The sequence below is a fragment of the Mastigoproctus giganteus genome, chromosome 13 (genome assembly GCF_048544385.1).
Source record: "Mastigoproctus giganteus isolate SK-2022 chromosome 13, ASM4854438v1, whole genome shotgun sequence".
Taxonomy (NCBI): Eukaryota; Metazoa; Arthropoda; class Arachnida; order Uropygi; family Thelyphonidae; genus Mastigoproctus; species Mastigoproctus giganteus.
The window spans coordinates 64,679,334-64,699,521 of NC_143587.1; the positions used below are offsets into that span (position 1 = coordinate 64,679,334).

Here is a 20,188-nt window from a genome sequence, read left to right on the forward strand (position 1 = left end):
ATGAATTTGATGTGCAGCTATCTTCATGGCAGGTTCTGGGTTGTTTTGTTAATTCAAGACCAAAATAAGCAAAGAGTTATAACACAGGGTGTTTTTTTTTTTTTTTTAAGTGGAGCAAATACAGTAAATGAAACTGCAAGGGAAAATTATGTTTAACAAATCTCGTTAGCTATTTTGACAGAGTCACTCATGAGCTGGATTTAGGGAATAATTTCAGCATTGTTTATTTAGATTTCAGCAAAGCATTTGACTCAGTCCCACATGAGCAGTTACTTTATAAGCTGGAACAGGTTGGAATCATAAAATCCTTAGATGGATAGCAGGATGGCTTCAGGACAGGAGGCAGAGTGTTGTAATCAATGACTGTTCCTCAGATTGGGTTAATGTAGGAAGTGAGGTTCCCCAAGGATCAGTATTGGGACCACTGTTGTTTCTGATTTTCTTAAGTGATATTGATGAAGGGATAGAGGGCGTGATGTCTAAATTTGCAGATGTAAAGATCAGTAGAGTAGCTAATGATCACTGCCAAGCAGAGCTTCTTCAGAGTGACCTAGAGAGATGTCATAATCCTATTATAGGATGTCACAACCCTATTATTTAAGACTATTGTTATACCACACTTGGAATACTGTGTTGAAGTATGGAGACCACACCTAAAAAAAAGACATCTTCTTTGAAAGGATCCAAAGACAGGTAAATCGCCTGGTGAGATCAGCAGAAGGGGTGTCCATATGAGGAAACACTTCGGATATGTGGGGTTGCACAGCTTGGAAACTAGGTACCTAAGAGGAGACTTGATTAAGGTGTTTAAGGTTCTGAGCAGCAAAAGTAAAATGAATGAGGATGAAATTTTCGCTATTATATGATTCTAGAACTAGTGGCCATAAATTCAAGTTACAGGGGGAGAAGCTTAGACTGGATTGCAAGAACTTTTATTTTAGCCAGCGAGTTATAAATTACTGGAATAAGTTACCTACATGGGTGGTAGAGGCTGACAGTTTGGGGAAATTCAAAGGTTAGCTGGATAGTTACATAAGGGAGGAAGGAAATGCATAGGTTGTCCATTTACTTTTCTTTTATTATTTATTAATTACTTATTTTATTAACTTTATTTTATTCTTTTTTTTTGGTTGGTACAGAATAAGCCTTAGGCTTCCTTGCACCATATGACCATTGCTAATACTAATTCCTTTGTAAAAGGCCATCGTTAGGTTGCATCTTGAGTACTGTATACAGGTCTGGTGGCCTCACTTTAGGAAGAATGTAGTTCTGCTGGAATGGTGTAGGGAACAAAAGGGTACTTTTACCTATAAAGGCTTCATTTCTTCAAATTGCAGCATCTGGAGACTAAGCACCTATGGGGCAATTAGGTTGAGGTGTTTAAGGCCTTGAATGGATTGAGTAAGCTGAATGTTAATGGCATTCTTCCTCTTGCTTAAGACTACACATATTATTTATTATCAATAGCCATATGGTGCAAGGAAGCCTGAGGCTTATACTGCACCAGGAAAAAAAAAAAGTTCCTGCGAGAGAGAGAGAGAGAGACAGACAGACAGACAGACAGACAGAGAGAGACAGACAGACAGACAGACAGAGACACAAAAGTAGAAGGGAATTGCCAAGAAAGAGAAGAATGACAATATCCAGCTCAGGAACCTGGGTGTGCCAAGCCCATACTCACCAGATGTGAGCCCCCGGGGTTAGAGGTGGCATAAATTCAAGTTGAGGATGTTGCATATTAAGTGTGTAGAATCTTGGAGGGTTTAGATGGGTGAAGTGTGTAGTGTTTTTTTTTTTTTTTTTTTTTTTTTTTTTTTGCTAATGCTATATAAGCTTGCATTATTTGTCACTACTGTATACAAGTCTGGAAGCCTCATTTTAGAAAGGATGTAGAGCTCCTGGAGCAGGTACAGAGAAGGGCAAAGAGGTTCATGAAGGGAGCAAAGACACATCCTTACCAAAAGAGGCTTCAGTTCTGCAAACTATTGCAGGGGCTGGATAGGTGAATTTGGATTTTTTTTTTTTTGGCTGCTGCTGTATAAGCTTGCTTTCTTGCATCATTTGACACTGTTAATACTAATCTAATACTATTTCTCTTCTTTCATTGGAAAAAAAAAAAAAGATCTCACTAATCACTTCATTTTTTAGAAATTTTCTTTGAAGGGATCACTACATAGACATTGCAAGGCCTTGCAGTACTTCATTTTATTCATACAGTGTTTTTTTGTGATATACAGTTTTGTTCTTAAAGCTGCCAGGCCTCCCAGTTCATTCTTTAGATATCCTTAAAATTTGTTTTTTATAAATATTTAGCCCTTTTATTGACTTAATTGCCATTTAAATTATTTTCTATAAGCAGTTTTATAGTCCTAGTCGTGCTCCTTGGTTTATTTTGAATTTAGATAGTGATTTTGAAAGTTAATGCTTGGTGTCCGTAGATTTTACCTTTCATAACATGCTGCCATTGTTATAGTATGTTAGATCGATACAGAATAGCGTAACGTATATCCTGAACTTGATAGCGTAACATTTAACGTAAAACTAGATAGCGTAATACTTAGCACTGTATTAGAAATCTCTTAGCTTAGTATAGTATTATCAATTAATCAGTATAATTTATTAATCTTATGAAATTTCATTGTTAATTAAATTGTACTTAAACGGAATCATGATCCAGATTAGAGCAGCAAAGCAAAAGGTACAAAGTGAGAGTGCTGTGGCTTGGGGGAGAACCAGAGGAAGCAGTTCTCCAATGCATTACAGTCTAAAAAAATATGTGAAATGTGAAAAGGCTGCAGACCTTTCTGGCAACCGGTGGTAATCTCCAAGGTAGAATGTACTGGTCCCACAGGAGCTAGTTATTGTTGGAGACTAAGAATATATTACGCAAAAATCAGTGGAACAGGACCAGGGTATGTCTGCCAGGGACAAAAGTTGATGACTTTGTAGAACGGATACCATCTTTTAAGGGCACAAAAGGTGATATTGTTGTACACGTTGGCACTAATGACAATAAAAGTAAGAGATCTGCAGAATTACTTAACAAGTACAGGTCAATGTTGAAAAAGTTGAGTTAAGGTTAAATTTGAAAGTGTCTGCAATCCTGCCCAGACACCATAGGAGAGAGTATATGATGAAAGTCTTGTCAATCAATTTGTCCCTGAGTGATTGTGCAAGGCTCATGGGGTAGAATTTCTTTTTTCAGTTTGGTCTATGCTTGCTAACATGAGAGACTGCTTCTACAAGGATGGGATACCTTAAAGAGAAAGGGTATAAGAATATCTACTGATGCTATCAAGGCAGTGTTAGGTAGGTTGGAAAACTTGAGGTTGTCACAGACATTCTCTCAGATATGCCATGTAAGCTGTACTTGCTACCTGGGAGTCTAAAACGCTGATGGAACTGATATTCGGGTGACACTCAAGTCAAGTGGACCCAATTTCAGCGAAGTCCGGACGGTCTGTGACAGCCAAATCCTCTGCTTGCACCTTCACGATGGTGGGACTGTTAGTAATCCTGGGTATAACCTCCGTGGTGGGGGACTACCCAGGTGTGAACCAACGTAAGCAGGGGTTGAGGTGTGGTGCCCACACTACATGGAGGAATGCCGCCCCTCTATGTTACCAGGCGGTACTAAGTAGTAGATGATTCATCAACCGGTGCAATACCACCACTTTGCTTATTGGAGGCTTGAAGTGGTGGAAATGATGTTTAGTCTCTAGAGCTAAGTTCTGGTCAACCCTTCCCCATCTCTTCCATCATGCAGTATGATTGACTTTTGAGGTTATGATGAACATCGTGGCGAGATCCAATATTCCTTACATTTCGAGGGTACAGCTCTAAAACAGTGTTTGCAGGCTGGCCGCTAATTAGTACACCAGACCGAACCTATTGGTAACTCTGTAGGAGGCTTCCAGATCAGCTAGTGTATAATCTTGCTACCTCTACTCTGCCAGATAGTGACTGGAGGGAGTCCGAGTAGAGTGTATGCGGAGGGCATTGCCGAAGCCACGTTATGTCAAGGATGTGGGTTTATTCTTGCCATCTGTACTTCATACAGCATGTCCCACCCACTTTTTCTTACTATTGAATAAATCATGAATTGTCAAACTAATAGAGCAGGCTTATCTGCGAAAAGATCTATACCTCCCAAGGACTTCCTAATTCATTTCACAAATATATGGGGTCTCAATTCTAATCTCAACGATGTCCATTTTCCCTTGCAGTCTGCCAAACCCCATGTACTTTTTCTGACTGAATCTCAGTTATCGGTTGATTCAACTACTGCTCATCTCAGATGCCCAAATTATTCGCTGTATGATTCCTTTTGCCTCAAAGGTGGTACATGTGCATACGTCCATTCTGATATTCCCTGTCAGATACTTGGCAATTTGGAATCTTCTCTCTTCGATCTTCTCTGGCTTAAAATCTCTCTACCTCATTGTGTCAAATTTATCTGTTGTCTCTACCGTTCTCCCAACTCCACTAATCACTTGGAACTCTTTGACTACCTCTCTTTGCAACTTGACTTTCTCGAGTCCAATTTTCCTTGGTGATTTTAATATTCACAACTCCAGCTGTCTTCCATTTTCTAGTCACACTGACCCAGCTGGTCGAGATGCTGAGGTTTTGCAATTACTAATGACCTTGCACAGATTGTTTATTTACCTACAAGAATGCCGGACAATCCTAATCATACAGCCAACACGCTTGATCTTTTTCTCACAAACAACCCTTCTAAGTACACGGTCGAAATGAGAGGTCCTTTAGGCACTTCAGATCACAACTTGGTGATTGTCTCTTCTCCAATGGAGCCTTTATCTCATGGTTATTCCCAACCTCATGTTGTTTGGCATTACAAGAATGCAAAATGGGATGACCTGTGAGATTTATTTTCATTGGTCGGATTAGTGTTTCAAAACTCTGATGTCAAAATTTGCTCAGATCGTGTCAGTGAAATTATTTTTGCAGGAATGGAATCCTTTATCCCACACTCCACTTTAAAATCTCGTCCTTTATCTAAACCTTGGTTTTCCAATAAATGTGCTAAGGCTGTTCGAAAGAAGAACGTTGCATATCGTAATTGGCTTGTTTTTAATTCTTCAGTTTCATTTTCTGCCTAAACCAAAGCTTGTAACAATTGTAAAGCAGTTATTAATCAGTCTAAACTAGAGTTTGAACAGGCTAAGAGTAGAAAACTTGCTTCTTACCCTAATGGTAGCCGAGCATTCTGGTCTCTTGCCAAAGCTATTGTCTGCAACTTTTGCTCATCTCTGCTCCCACCTCTGTCCAAACCAGATGGTTCTGTTGTCACTTCAGCCAAGGATAAAGCTGACCTGCTAGCATCCCATTTTTTTTTCCAACTCATGTATTAATGATCTTGGTAAAACACCTCCCACCATTCCCAACATGCTCCATTCAATGCCTCCTGTGGTCTTCCGTCAAAAGGATATCAGAAGGATTTTGATGAATCTTGATGCTAAGAAAGCTCCAGGTCCTGATGGTACTTCTCCACTTGTTCTCAAAATCTGTTCTCCTGAACTTACTCCTATTCTTTGTCGCCTTTTTTCACTTTCTTATTCCAAAGATGTTTTTCCTTCTGCTTGGAAATTTGCTCATATCCAGCCAGTTCCTAAAAAGGGTGACAAATCCCTCCCATCCAATTATCATCCCATTGCAATTACTTCTACTCTTTCTAAAGTAATGGAGAAATCAATTAACTGCCAACTCTTAAACTACCAAGAAACCTTCAGTCTGATCAACGATCGCCAGTATCGGTTCCGTTAGTGTCGGTCCACTGGTGATATTCTGGCTTATATTACCCATTTAATGATTAATTCAATGGAAAGGTTCAGTGAAACACAAGTAGTTGCTCTTGAAATCTCAAAGGCTTTTGATCGTGTTTGGCATAAAGGTCTTCTAAACAAGCTTCCATCTTATGGTTTGCCAACTGGTTTTTGTATTTGGTTATCCAGTTTTTTCTCTGATCGCTCACTGAGGGTAATGGTAGATGGCTCTCTGTCTTCTAACTTCTCCACTAATGCCAGTGTCCCCCAAGGTTCAGTTCTTTCCCCCACTCTTTTCCTCTTGTATATTAATGAACTTCTTCCATTGACTGGAAATTCATTTTTCCATTTTGAGAAACCTTGCCCTGCTCGATCAGTTTCAACTTCTTGAAAATCTGCTACCAATTCCTTAAATGCCAATCTTCAGGTAATTCTCCAGTGGCGCAAAGACAACTTAGTTGATTTCAGCCCTTCTAAAACTCAGTCTTGTCTTATATCTCGCAAAAAGGATTCTTCTGCTCCTATGCTTATCTTTGGTGACACTCTGATTTCTAGGCAAAATGATATATCTCTTTTGGGGTTTACCCTGACATCTAATCTCTCTTGGCACAAGCACATTACAAATATTGCTTCCTCTGCATTTAAAAAACTTGGTTTTCTCTTTCGCTCTCAGTGTTGCCTTTCTTCCAAACAGCTGCTCATTTAGTATAAATCCCAAATCCCCCCCCCTACCATGGAATATTGTTCCCACATCTGGGGTGGTGGCCCCAAAACCTCTCTCAGGCTTCTTGATTCCATTCAGAAGAGGGCAGTTAGGTTAATTAATGATTCGTCTCTAACAGAGTCTCTCTATTTACTGTCTCATAGATATACTGTTTCTGCTGCATGCCTCTTCTACAGATACTTCCATGGGCACTGTTCTTCTGAATTGGCTTCTATAATTCCCGCTCTCTCTTTCAAAACAGTCCGATCATGTGCCGCCACCAGCCAACATCCATTTACTGTCCAACTTCAAACTCACAGAACCAACTTTTCATCTTCCTCGTTTATTCATTCAACTGCCGTTTTCTGGAACAACCTTCCTTCGTACGTATTTCCTGAAAATTAGTCTACAGAAGTTCAAGATCTTCTTTTGTCTTCTCAACCTTCAACCCATGCATGGTTCTAAGTACTATAGGTTCTAATACCTCTCGTGTTTGGGGTTTACATAAAAAAAAAAAAAAACACTGCTAGCTTGGTGCGATTCACAGAATAAAAGATTAACAGTAGTTGCAGGCAGAGGCAAAAATGATTCTTGCACTGCTTCTGTTCTAATGAGCAACAGCCTAGAGAGCAAGTTTCTGGTATTTTCAAGAGCTGCTGGGAATCATCAAGGAACAAGTAAATACATGGGCTGTGTTAGGGTAACTAAAAGTAAGAACAAGTGAATGTATACTTTCATGTACACCAATGCTAGAAGTATTGTAAATAAATTTGATGAATTTGAAGTGCTGGTCATGACATCAAAGGCAGATATTGTTGGGATATCAGAGACATGGTGCCAGACAACAGATATAAGCACTGCAGAATTGTATCTTGGGTAGGACTGTATTCAGACAGGGTAGGAAGGGAGGAGGGGTTATGCTGTTAATTAAGAAACACATTTATTGGAAGTACATCCAGTCGATATGGGTGGACACTGGAATGTTGAGTCAGTTTGGTGTGACATAAAAACTGGGAAAGGGAAAATGAGAGTAGCAGTTTTATAGGCCTAATGACTCCGATGAGTACAATGAACAATTGTACAGAGAAATAGTGGGCCAGTAAATCAGAATGTCTTGTAATGGGGGATTTTATCTTTCTAGATATTGACTGGAACTTGTGGGTTGCTCACTTGCATGCTAGCAAGGCTTTTGTGGATTTATTGGAGGATTGATTTCTACAGCAACATATTCTAGGGGCAACCAGAGGGAGTAATACTCTTGATATGATTATCAGCAATGATTATTCATGCATTAAGAATTTGCAGGTAAAGGAACTACTAGGTGACAGTGATCACAGTGTACTGATGTGGGATTTATTTAAAGATGTAACTACCATCAAGGTTAAAGGGAAGTGTTTTTGCTTTCATAAAGGTAACTTCAGTGATCTCAGACAGTTTTTAAATTCTGTACATTGGGATCAACTGATATGTTAAAAACAGTGAATTCTAAATGGGAAGCCTTCAAGGAATTAATCTTGGAAACTACTAGGCTTTTCATACCAACTAAGAAATACTGTTCAACTTTTAGACCTAAATGGATGTCAGATGAACTAATGAGGCTCATGGCAGAGAAAAAAAAAAAAAAATGCATGGTAGGCATATAAATTATCAAGCGACACAGAAGCCTATAGCAGATAGAAGCTAATCTGTAATGAAGTCACAAAGGAGGTTAGGCAAGTGAAGGCTGATTATGAGAAATCCTTGCCAAAGGATGCAAAGAGAAACCAGACTTCTTTACTTATGTAAACTCTAGAAGGAAAGGGATGAATCAGATTGGGCCACTTGATATTGGTGGTTCGACTGTTGATGATCCAGCTCAGATAGCTGACAAAAACTGAATGGGTATTTCGCATCTACATTCACACATGAGGAATTCTGTAAGGAAGGGGAGGACAGAAGTTTACTGAACTCTAACAGGGAGCTAAATGATTTTGTAATAATGGAGACAAAGTGGAGGAAAAATTATTGAAGTTAAACATAAAAAAGGCACCTGTGGTGGATCCAATCTATCCAGTAATGTTGAAGAAAGTAATGAGTGAAGTAAGAAAACCCTTAGCCATAATTATGAGAGCATCCTTAGATTCAGGGGAGGTCTCCATGGACTGGAAATGTGCAAATGTATCCCCAATTCACAAAGGGGATTCAAAGGGGTGACACAAATAATTTAGACCTGTTAGTTTTAACTTCTGTTCTGGGGAAAATAATGGAGTCGCTGCCTAAAGAAGTGTTGCAGGATCACCTAGACAAGACTGCAGTAATAGTTCAGACACAGCATGGGTTTGTTAAGGGGAGGTCTTATCTGACAGTTTGATTGGATACTACAATGTGGTCACAAAGGAACTGGATGCAAATAATACTTTTGATATTATATACTGTACTTGGATTTCAGGAAAGCTTTTGATACTGTTGCACTTGAAAGACTGCTATACAAATTGGAGTGGTATGGCATTAAATGAAGTTGCTACAATGGATAAAGGGATAGTTATTGGGAGATGGCAGAGTGTGGTAGTAAATGGACACTGATCTACGTGGACTAAAGTTGTTAGTGGAATCCCCCAGGGTTTGGTGCTGGGCACATTACTGTTTTGTGTATTTATCAATGATATTGATGATGGTATAGAAGGTTTAATGTCCAAGTTTGCAGATGACACAAAGGTTGGCAGGGTTCTTAATGACAGTAAAAACAGTATGCTACTGCAACAGGATTTAGAAAAGTTAGGCAGATCAGCTAAGAAGTGGCAACTGAAGTTTAACATCGGCAAATGCAAAGTACTGCATATGGGTAGCAGTAACCAAAGAGAAATGTACCAATTGTGTAGTACTACACTCAGGAAAGTGGAGAATGAAAAAGACCTGGGGATAATTGTGCAGTGAGATATGAAGTTCTCTGAGCAGTGTAGATGAGCTGCCAGAGCAAGTCATAGAATCTTGGTCAATGATATGTAGGAAATTTGCTAGCAGAGACAAGTTGGTGATTATCCCTTTGTATAAGGCAATGGTCAGGCCACACCTTGAGTACTGTGTACGTATAGGTCTTGAGGCCTCATTTTAGGAAGGATGTAGAGTTGCTAGAACGAGTACAGAGAAGGGCAACAAGATTGGTGAGAGGAAGAAAGGGGGTGCTCTTATGAAGAATGGCTTAAGTTCTGCAATTGCAGCATCTGGAGACTGAACACCTGCAAGGTAATCTTATTTGAAATATATAAGGCTTTGAATGGTTTGAGCAGGCTCGATGCTGATAGGATTCTTCCACTTTCTCAGATTAAGAACCTGAGGGGGCATAGATTCAAATTGAGGAAAGACAGTTGTAGAATACATGTGGGAAATTTGCCTTTAGCCAGTGGGTAGTTGATTGCTGAAACAGACTTCCATCTTTTGTTGTGGAAGTTGATAGCTTAAATAAATTTAAGGCTGAACTAGACAACCATTTGGAGTGACCAGATGGGTAAAATGGGAAAGGTTTTTTTTTTTTTTTTCATTTAATCATTTTGAAGAGCATTTAATTCTCTCATTTTGTTCTACAAAAATAATTATTACACCGAAGTCTGTATAATGCATCACATTTTACAAAAAAATTCTTAGAGAGTTGCTTTATAATTTTCTACATTGCTTCATAATTTTCTACATAACATGCAGTTTCGAACGTTTTCTCTGTTGATCTTGCTTATTTCCTTTCAATATGGTTTTCTAAAAATTTTCACATTTTAAGTGTTAATTTGTTTTCAATATCTAGCATCTTGGCTATTACTGACTTCAGCATGCACTAACTTAAGCCTATACTTAAATAAGAGAGGAGCTAGAACAGCAGGTAGGGATGTACTTCCTGTACATCCCTACCTTGTCAGAGGGAAGTACACCTCTGCCTACAACTGACAGTTATATGGTGAATCTAGCTGTCAAGACAAGCTGTTTATGAAGATTATGACCAGCAGAATTCCCAAGGTGTTATAAACTACTTTGTAAATAATATTTTGTATTGTTTTTATTATTAGTAGTAGTGACAAATGATGCAAGAAAGCAAGCTTTCATGTCCTTCCTAGAGCACCAGCAAAAAAAAAAAAAAGAAGTCAACACTTCCCATTTCACCTGTTCATCCCCTCAAACAGTTTACCTAGTTCTTCCTTGAATTTATACAAACTACCCACACTATAACACCAAGTGAAAGTTTGTTCCATCAATCTTCTGGCTGAAGGAACATCTGACTTGCAACCATCCTTCCTCAGTTTGAATTTCTTCACCCTCATGCTTGTAGTCTGAGCAAAAGAAATGATTCCATCAGCATCGAGTTTACTTAATTCGTTCAAGACTTTAAACACCTCAATCAGATCTCACAGATGCTTAGTCTCCAGATGTTGCAATTTGCAAAACTGAAGCTGTTTTCTAGTAAGAGCACCCTTTTGCTCCACACACCAGCCTTGTTGCTCTCCTCTGCACCTGTTTCAACAGATCCACATCCTTCCTAAAATGAGGCTTCCAGATCTGTATGCAGTATTCAAGATGTGGCCTAACCATTGCCTTATACAAAGGGATAATCACTTAATTCCTTTTAATAAAATTTTCCTCCTAAAAAAAAAATCTCTTGGAGTCTGTTAAGACATCATGCACCTGGTTAATTTATGAACATAATATTGTTAATTATATCAGTTATTTAAAATGTTTTGTATTTAATTTGAAATAAAAGCTTAGTATTAGAATTCAGTTTCATAGTTTCCACTTGTTACCATCACAAAAGTGGTTAAATTTATTACAAAAAATTAGACAGAAAAAGTTACAAAGCTAAAATTCGCGTTCATTTTCAATTTTAAAACCAATGCAACCTGTTCGAGATAGTCACATTATACAATAGACCACAGGCAGTTCCTATACTGAGTTTCCCATGTATTAGGAGACTTATCTTTTCTGCATGAATCATCAAATTCTCATTACTTTGGATGGCCAGGTTACACAGTGCTGTCTTAAACACATCCTACTGTTTATAGCTTGATCTATTAACCAGTATTTTTAAAATTATTATTATTTTTTTCATGGCTCTGTGGCTTGTTAAAAATCATTTTAACCTTCTCCCCCAGTTTATATAGAATCAAAGGAATTTATTTAATTACTCCCAAATAAGGGAGTAATAAGGGCACAAAAGGTGATATAGTTGTACACGTTGGCACTAATGATATTAAGAGTAGGAGACCGGCGGAATTACTTAGCAAGTACAGGTCACTGTTGAAAAAAAGCCGTGAATTAGGGTTGAACTTGAAAGTGTCTGCAATTCTGCCCAGACACGATAGGAGGGAGTATATGATGAGAGCCTTGTCGATCAATTCGGCCCTGGAGGGATTGTGCAAGGCTCAAGGGGTAGAATTTTTTTCAGCCTGGACTGTACTTGTTAACAGGAGAGATTGCTTCTACAGGGATGGGATACACTTAAATAGAAAGGGTGCAAGAATTTTTGCTGATGCTGTCGAGGCAGTGTTAGGTGGGTCGGAAAACTGCTAGTTGGGGGGGATACAAGGACTAATAGATTAACAGTAGCCAGTGGCAGAGGTGGAAGTGATTCTTGCACTGCTTCTATTGAAATGAGCAGAAGTCTGAAAAACAGGATGCAGGATATTTCAGAGACTGCTGGTAGTCATTGCGGTACAAGTAAACACATGGGTTGTGTTAGGGTAGCTAAGAATAGAAACAGGTGCATGTATACCTGCGTGTACACCAATGCTAGGAGTTTGGTAAATAAATTTGATGAATTTGAGGTATTGCTCAAAACATCAAAGGCAGATATTGTTGGGATATCAGAGACGTGGTGTCACACAGATATAAGTAATGCGGAACTGGAATTTGGGGAATACAATGTGTATAGAAAGGATAGACAGGACAGGAGGGGAGGAGGGGTCATGCTATTAATTAAGAAACACATAAAGTCCAAGGAAGTGAAGCCAGTCGACATCGATGGACAGGGCAGCGTCGAGTCAGTTTGGTGTGACATAAGCATAGTGAAATCAAAATTGAGAGTAGGAGTGTGCTATAGGCCTAATGACTCTGATGAGTATAATAAGATATTCTACAGGGAAATAGAGTGGGCCAGTAAATCAGAGAGTCTTATAATGGGGGACTTTAATTTCCCAGATATTGACTGGAATTTGTGGGTTGGTCACTCGCACACTAGCAAGGCTTTTGTAGATTTATTGGATGATTGTTTTCTACATCAGCATGTTCGTGAGGCAACAAGAGGGAGCAATACTCTTGATCTGATTATCAGTAGTGATTCTTCATGCATTAAGAACCTGCAGATAAATGAACCACTAGGTGGCAGTGATCACAGTGTGTAGAAGTGGGATTTACTCAAGGAGGTAACTACCATCAGAGGTAAAGGGAAGGGTTTTTGTTTTCGTAAAGGCGACTATGATGGTCTGAGACAGTATTTAAATTCTATACAGTGGGACCAACTGATGATGTTACCAACAGCAAACTCAAAATGGGAAGCATTCAAGGAACTAATCTTGGAGGCTACCAGGCTTTACATACCAACTAAGAAATATTGTTCAAGGTTTAGGCCTAAATGGTTGTCAGATGAACTAATGAGACATGTGGCAGAGAAGAAAAATGCATGGGATACATACAAATTAATGGGTGACATGGAAGCCTATGATAGATATAAGTTGGTCTGTAACCAAGTCACAAAGGAGATTAGGCAGGCAAAGGCAGACTATGAAAAATCCTTGGCAAAGGATGCAAAGAAAAACAGAAAAGAGTTCTTTACATACTTGAACTCGAAAAGGAAAGGGATGAATCAGATTGGTCCACTGGATATTGATGGTTCAACAGTTGAGGATCCTGCTCAGGTGGCTAACAATCTAAACGAGTATTTTGCATCTACATTCACGCATGAGGAGTTATTCAGGAAGGAGAATGATGTAGGTAAAGTAAACATTGGCAGTGAGCTGGATGATTTTGTAATAACTGAGAGGAAAGTGGAGGAGAGATTGTTGAGGATAAACATAAAAAAGGCACCTGGGGTGGATGGGATCTATCCAGTTATATTAAAGGAGGCAGCAAAGGAAGTAAGCAAACCCTTAGCCATAATTATGAGAGCTTCCTTGGACTCAGGGGAGGTACCTATGGACTGGAGATGTGCAAATGTGACCCCAATTCACAAAGGAGGTTCAAAGGCTGACACAAGTAATTATAGACCTGTTAGTTTAACTTCTGTTCCAGGTAAATTAATGGAGGCACTGGTTAAAGAAGCACTGCAGGATCATCTAGACAAGAATTCAGTTATAGCTCAGACGCAGCATGGTTTTGTTAAGGGCAGGTCTTGCCTGACCAATTTGATTGGATACTATGATGTAGTCACAAAAGAACTGGATGCAGGGAATAACTTTGATATTATATATTTGGATCTTAGAAAGGCTTTTGATACTGTTGCACATGGAAGACTGCTGCACAAATTGGAGCAGTGTGGCATTGGAGGCAAATTGCTGCTATGGATAAGGGGATGGTTGAGTGGCAGAAGACAGAGAGTGGTAATCAATGGACACTGCTCAACGTGGACTAATGTTATTAGTGGAGTTCCTCAAGGTTCAGTGTTGGGTCCGTTGTTGTTTTCGGTGTTTATGAATGATATTGATGATGGGATATCAAGTTTAATGTCCAAGTTTGCAGATGATACAAAGGTTGGCAGGGTCGTTAAGGACAATACTGACGCTATGCTACTGCAACAGGATCTGGACAGGTTGAACAGATGGGCTGAGAGGTGGCAAATGAGGTTTAACATCGACAAATGTAAAGTGCTGCATATGGGAAACAGTAACCCCAGAGCAACGTATCAACACTGCGGTACTACACTGACAGTGGTGGAGAATGAAAAGGACCTGGGGGTAATTGTGCAGGCAGATATGAAGTTCTCTGAGCAGTGCAGACGAGCTGCAAGAGTAGCTCATGGTGTCTTGTCAATGATATACAGGAATTTTTCTAGCAGGGATAAGGAGGTGATTATTCCCTTGTATAAGGCAATGGTAAGGCCACATCTTGAGTACTGTATACAGGTCTGGAGGCCTCATTTCAAGAAGGATGTAGAGCTGCTGGAACGGGTACAGAGAAGGGCAACAAGATTAGTAAATGGAACAAAGGGTTGCTCTTACGAAGAAAGGCTTAAGTTTTGCAAATTACAGAGTCTGGAGACTAGGCACCGGCGAGGTGATCTGATAGAGGTGTATAAGGCTTTGAATGGTTTGAGCATGCTCAATGCCAATGGGATTCTTCATCTTTCTCAGAATAATCACCTCAGAGGGCATAAATTCAAATTGAGGAAGGACGGATGTCGGATAGATGTGCGGAAATTTGCCTTTGGCCAGCGGGTGGTTGGTTGGTGGAACCGACTTCCATCACTGGTTGTTGAAGTTGATAGCCTAAACAAATTTAAAGCTCAACTGGACAGGTATTTCGAACGAACGGAGGGGTGAAATGGGAGTGGGTTTTTTTTTTTTTTTTTTTTGTTTTTTTTGGCTGATGCTGAATAAGCTTGCTTTCTTGCATCATATGCCTCTGCTAATGCTAATGCTAAGGAATGGCCTAGAGATATTATTTGACAGTACTTGGCACAACGTTATGAACATAGCTATTAAAGGAGAGATGACAATTTCATGCCTTCTAACATTAGTGTGATAGTACTCTGAATTTACCTTTTACCAATGTAGGATAGATGTGCGGAAATTTGCCTTTAGCCAGCGGGTAGTTGGTTGGTGAAACAGACTTCAATCCCTTGTTGTGGAAGTTGATAGCCTAAATAAATTTAAGGCTCAGCTGGACAGGTATTTCGAACGAACGGAGGGGTGAAGTGGAAGGTTTTTTTTTTTTTGGTTTTTTTTGCTGATGTTACATAAGCTTGCTTTCTTGCATTATATGCCTCTACTAATGCTAATGTTTCTCATCCTTCTGCTCCTGCCAACTTCATTGTTATCTTTCTTATATCTGGTGACATGGTAACCTGCTGCTTAAGAATTAACCTTTTACAGTTTAAGTGTGAAGGAAGCCAAAGTAACTAATGAATGTGTTTAGTAACCAGGAAAAGGTCTTGGTATATTGTATCCATTGCAATTTACAGTTAAAGCATGATTCCCATTGCAGCACAACTACCGTATGTGGTGGTGGCATCTGCTTATTATATTTACCCTGGTAAAGTTCTTGCATGCTTACCTATAGCCAATTCTGTTGGTAACAAAGGATGTAGTGTAGTGTCTTAATTTCATTAAAGATTTTCTAAGGCATATTTAATTATTCCTGAGTGGGATAATATCAGGCATGGGATTTTCTTGTAGCAATTTTTCTCCCCTACAGATTTAATTATTTAAAGATTGAGTGGGTATAGAGCTTATGCAGCCGGATATCGTGAACTTCAGTAATGTTATTATACTTTTACTTTCTATTGTTTATGCATAGTAATTCTCCAAATTTATGCTTAATTGATTTTTTTTTGTCTTTGAATTTTAGAAGGTAAAAAAAATAACAATGAAAAAGCTCCAGATTCCTCCCAAGAAAAGTAATGCAACTCCTAATGGGGGCATCAATGGCTGTGATTCTGATGGAGATAGTGAATCATTTTCTACCAAATCTGGTATGTTATATAATAGATACATATATTTGTGTGAAATTTTCTAAATTAACAATATTCCTTATTTGGATACAGCATGTGCTACATTTCCTCCATTATCTCTTGCTTATCTGAATTTAAACTAATAATGGAGCCTGATGTAGCCGAGTAGTCAGGAGCACAAATGCACTCTGAGTGGACCGGGATTCAAGCCCGTGACTGCTAAATACGATTAACATTTGTATTGATTGATTTATTGTAAACTCCACTGACCTGGTGGTCGTGCCGGAGTATAAACAAGAACATTTAATTTAATGTAGTAATTTTCTATTCCCAAGCAAAGAATTTTTTAAATTAGAAATGTGATTACATTAAATGTTAGCAAGAATTCCAAAAATTAAAAAAAAATAGTCTTATTTAAATTGTGCATTACCATATTTAAAAGTTATGAGACTTGCCCAGTTTGTATCTGGATGCTGTGAATCTCCTAGCTTCCAAACAAGCAGGAAAAGGAAATAAAAGGCAAGGTTTTTTGGAATGGCATATGCCAGATACCCAATTTCCAGAAATCTGTTTTGTAATGTCTTCAGTTATTTAATTATTTATTTTATTTATTTATTTATTTTATTTTATTTTTTGGAGAATTCTTAACCATTATTTTATTACCCAATGACAGCTCTGCCATTTTGCTATCATGCCTCCTTCAATGCAGGAGGCAAAGCCTGTCCTAAGGCTTTTGTTATCTAAGGCACAATTCTGGGTGATGCTTTTTTAGAATTCAGTTTTGTTTATCTGTTGATACTTTAATGAATATGTAGTTAACATTTTGATATTTGTTTTGAATGTGGTGTGCGTGTATTGCACATGCAATTAAAAGCTGTGTATACTTAAGTGAAATGCATATTTTATTGCAGTGTTAAAGGCAAATATTTGGGACCACTAGCCTTTGGACGGCAGTGGCTACTGTTTGATTAACAGCTGAATTTGTGAATTCCACTGCAACTTTGTACAATACATAAGATTCATACTGCATGAAGTTCCTAAACCACAATTTATTTATTTTTTTATCTTTTTAGTACACATTGCGATATTGATGAATGCTGGAAGTGGTGGTTGATTGATTGCTAAATACATTTTTTTCTGTGACTACTCTCTGTATCCCTTTTGATTTAAAAAAAAAAAAAAAAAGTTAGGAGCAGTTGTGTAATGCATTTTTCTTTTTTCCCCCCTCTGTCCTTTAAATATACCTTTGCAGTCTTTAACTGGGTAAAATATAAAAGCATCAATAGAAATCCTGTTGTATCTTGATTGGAGTCTCAAGTTATATACCATCCCCATTCTTGAATAAATTTGTAGTGAACTTAAAATTTTTGTTCTCACTTGCAGTTGAGACATAATAGTGAAAGAGACAATTTGAAAGCTTTCAGAATACTTTTCTGAAATGTTTTGGAAAATAACAAATGGAAAGTCATCAAATGCAGACATTGCAGGAATAGAAGAGAGATACGTGGTATCACTCAGACATAATTGATGCTGAATTTGGATATGGGGAGTACAATGTACACAGGAAGGATAGAGAGGAGAGGTGGAGGGGTTATGCTCTTAGTTAAAGAGAATATTAATTCTAAGGCAGTGCATCCAGTTGACTTGTGTAACGAGTGCAATGTTGAGTCAGTTTGGTGTTATATAAGCACTGGGAAAACAGTTGAGAGTAGTAGCGTGTTATAGGCCTAATGACTGTGATGAGTATACCAAACAGCTATACAGAGTGGGCCAGGAAATCAGAATGTCTTATAATGGAGTATTTTAACTTTCCAGATATTGACTGGAATTTGCGGGTGGTCACTCACACACTAGCAAGACTTTTTGGGATTTCTTGGATGACTGTTTTCTTCAACAGCATGTTACAGAGGCAATGAGAGGAAGCAATACTCTTGATGTGGTTATCAGCAGTAATTCTTTATGCATTAAGAATCTGCAGATAAAAGATCGCTTGGTGGCAGCGATTGCCGTGTACTAATGTGGAATTTAATTAAAGACATAAGTACTGTCAAGGGTAAGGGAAAGGCTTTTTCTTCAGGGAAGTAATCAGGAACGTATTCAGGGAAGTAATCAAAAAATCTACTAGGTTTTTCATACCAACAAAGAAATACTGTTCAAGGCTTAGACCTAAATGGTTGTCATATGAACTGTTGAAACATCTAGCAGAGAAGAAAAGTGCATGGAATGCATATAAATTATCAGGTGATATAGAAGCTTACAGTAGATATAAATTAGTCTGTAATCAAGTCACAAAGGAGGTTAGGCAAACTAAGACAGATTATGAGAAGTCTCTGGCAAAGAATTCAAAGGAAAACAGCAAAAAATTCTATGCTTATATTAAAAGTAGAAGGAAGGGGTTAAATTGAAATGGGGCACTCGATGTTTACAGGGTAACTATTGATGACCCTGCTTAGGTTGGGGACAAATTGAATAGATATTTTGCATTTATATTCACACATGAGGAATTCTTTAGGGTAGTTATCAAAAGTTTACAAGAGGTTTATCAAACTCTAACAAGGACCTAAATGACTTTGTGATAACTGAAAGGAAAGTGGAGGAGAAATTGTTGAGGATATACATAAAAATTGTACCTTGGGCAGATGGAATCTATCTACTTATATTAAGAGAGGAGCCAGCAAAGGAAGTAAGCAAACCCTTAGCAATAATTATGAGAAAATCCTTGGATTCAGGGGAGGTCCCTATGGACTGGAGAAGTGGGAGTATATTCCTAATCCATAAAGGGTGATCAAAAGATGGCATGAGTAATTACAGGCCTGTTAGCTTAACTTCTGTTCCAGGGAAAATAATGGAATCAGTGGTTAAAGAAGTAATGAAGGATCTTTTGGACAGGCATGCAATTGTACTGTCAGGGGTATTCCTAGGGTATGTGGCACCTCGGGTGGCAATCACAATTTGGTGCCCCTTTCAAATTTTCTTCATATGTGTATGTAAGTTTCAGGTTTTCAGACACCCCTTGAACGTTGGTGCCTGGGTGCAGTGCACCCCTTGCACCCTCGGATGGCCCACCCCTGTATACTGCAATCACAGCATGAGTTTGTCAAGGGACAGTTCTGTCTAACCAACCAATCTGATAGGTTATTATGATGCAGTGATCAAGGAACTGGATGCAAAAAATAAATTTTGACATCATATACTTGGATTTCTGGAAGGCTTTTGATACTGTTAGCATTAGTAGAGGCATATGATGTAAGAAAGCAAGCTTATACATCATCAGCAAAAAAAAAAGAAGAAAAAAAAAAAAGAAACCTTCCCATTTCACCCATCCATTCATTTTGCAAATTTGTCTAGTTCTGCCTTGAATTTATTTAAGCTGTGAACTTCCACAACGACAGATGGAATTTTAGCCAGCAATCAACCACCTATTGGCTAAAGGAAAATTGCCTCACATCTATTCCACAACTGTCTTTCCTCAATTTGAATTTGTCCTTGGGCAATTAATCTTGGCAAGAGGAATAATCCCATAGGCATTGAGCTCAATCAGATCCCCTTGCAGGTGCCTAGTCTGCAGACACTGCAATTTTCAGAGCTTAAGCCTTTCTTTGTAAGAGCAACCCTTTGTTCCATTCACCAATCTTGTTGCCCTTCTCTGTACTTGTTCCAGCAGCTGTACATCCTTCCTAAAATGAAGCCTCCAGACCTGTATACAGTACTCAAGATGTGACTTGACCTTTGCCTTATACAAAGGGATAATCACCTCCTTAGCCCTGCTAGAAAAATTCCTGTATATCATTGACAAGACACCATGAGCTACTCTTTCAGATTGTCTGCACTCCTCAGAAAACTTCATATCTGACTGTACAATTACCCCCAAGTCTTTTTCATTCTCCACTATGCTGAGTGTAGTACCACACAGTTGATATGTCACTCTGGGGTTACTGCTACCCATGTGCAGTACTTTACATTTGTCAATGTTTAAATTAAGTTACGACCTCTCAGCCCATCTGCTCAATTTTTCTAGATCCTGTTGCAGTAGCATACTGTCATTAACAACCTTGCTAACCTTTGTATTGTCTGCAAACT

At 38.6% G+C, this 20,188-nt stretch overlaps 1 protein-coding gene across 1 annotated transcript in view; it reads left to right on the plus strand.

Moving 5' to 3' along the window:
* The window catches only part of AMPdeam (AMP deaminase), a 334,349-nt gene that overhangs the window by 16,656 nt on the left and 297,505 nt on the right, over positions 1–20,188 (plus strand). Inside the window, exon 2 of the mRNA XM_090387683.1 lies at positions 16,006–16,129. Within this exon, the coding sequence (XP_090243809.1) occupies positions 16,024–16,129 (106 nt within the window). The 5' untranslated portion in view covers positions 16,006–16,023. The remainder of the gene's footprint in view (positions 1–16,005; positions 16,130–20,188) is intronic.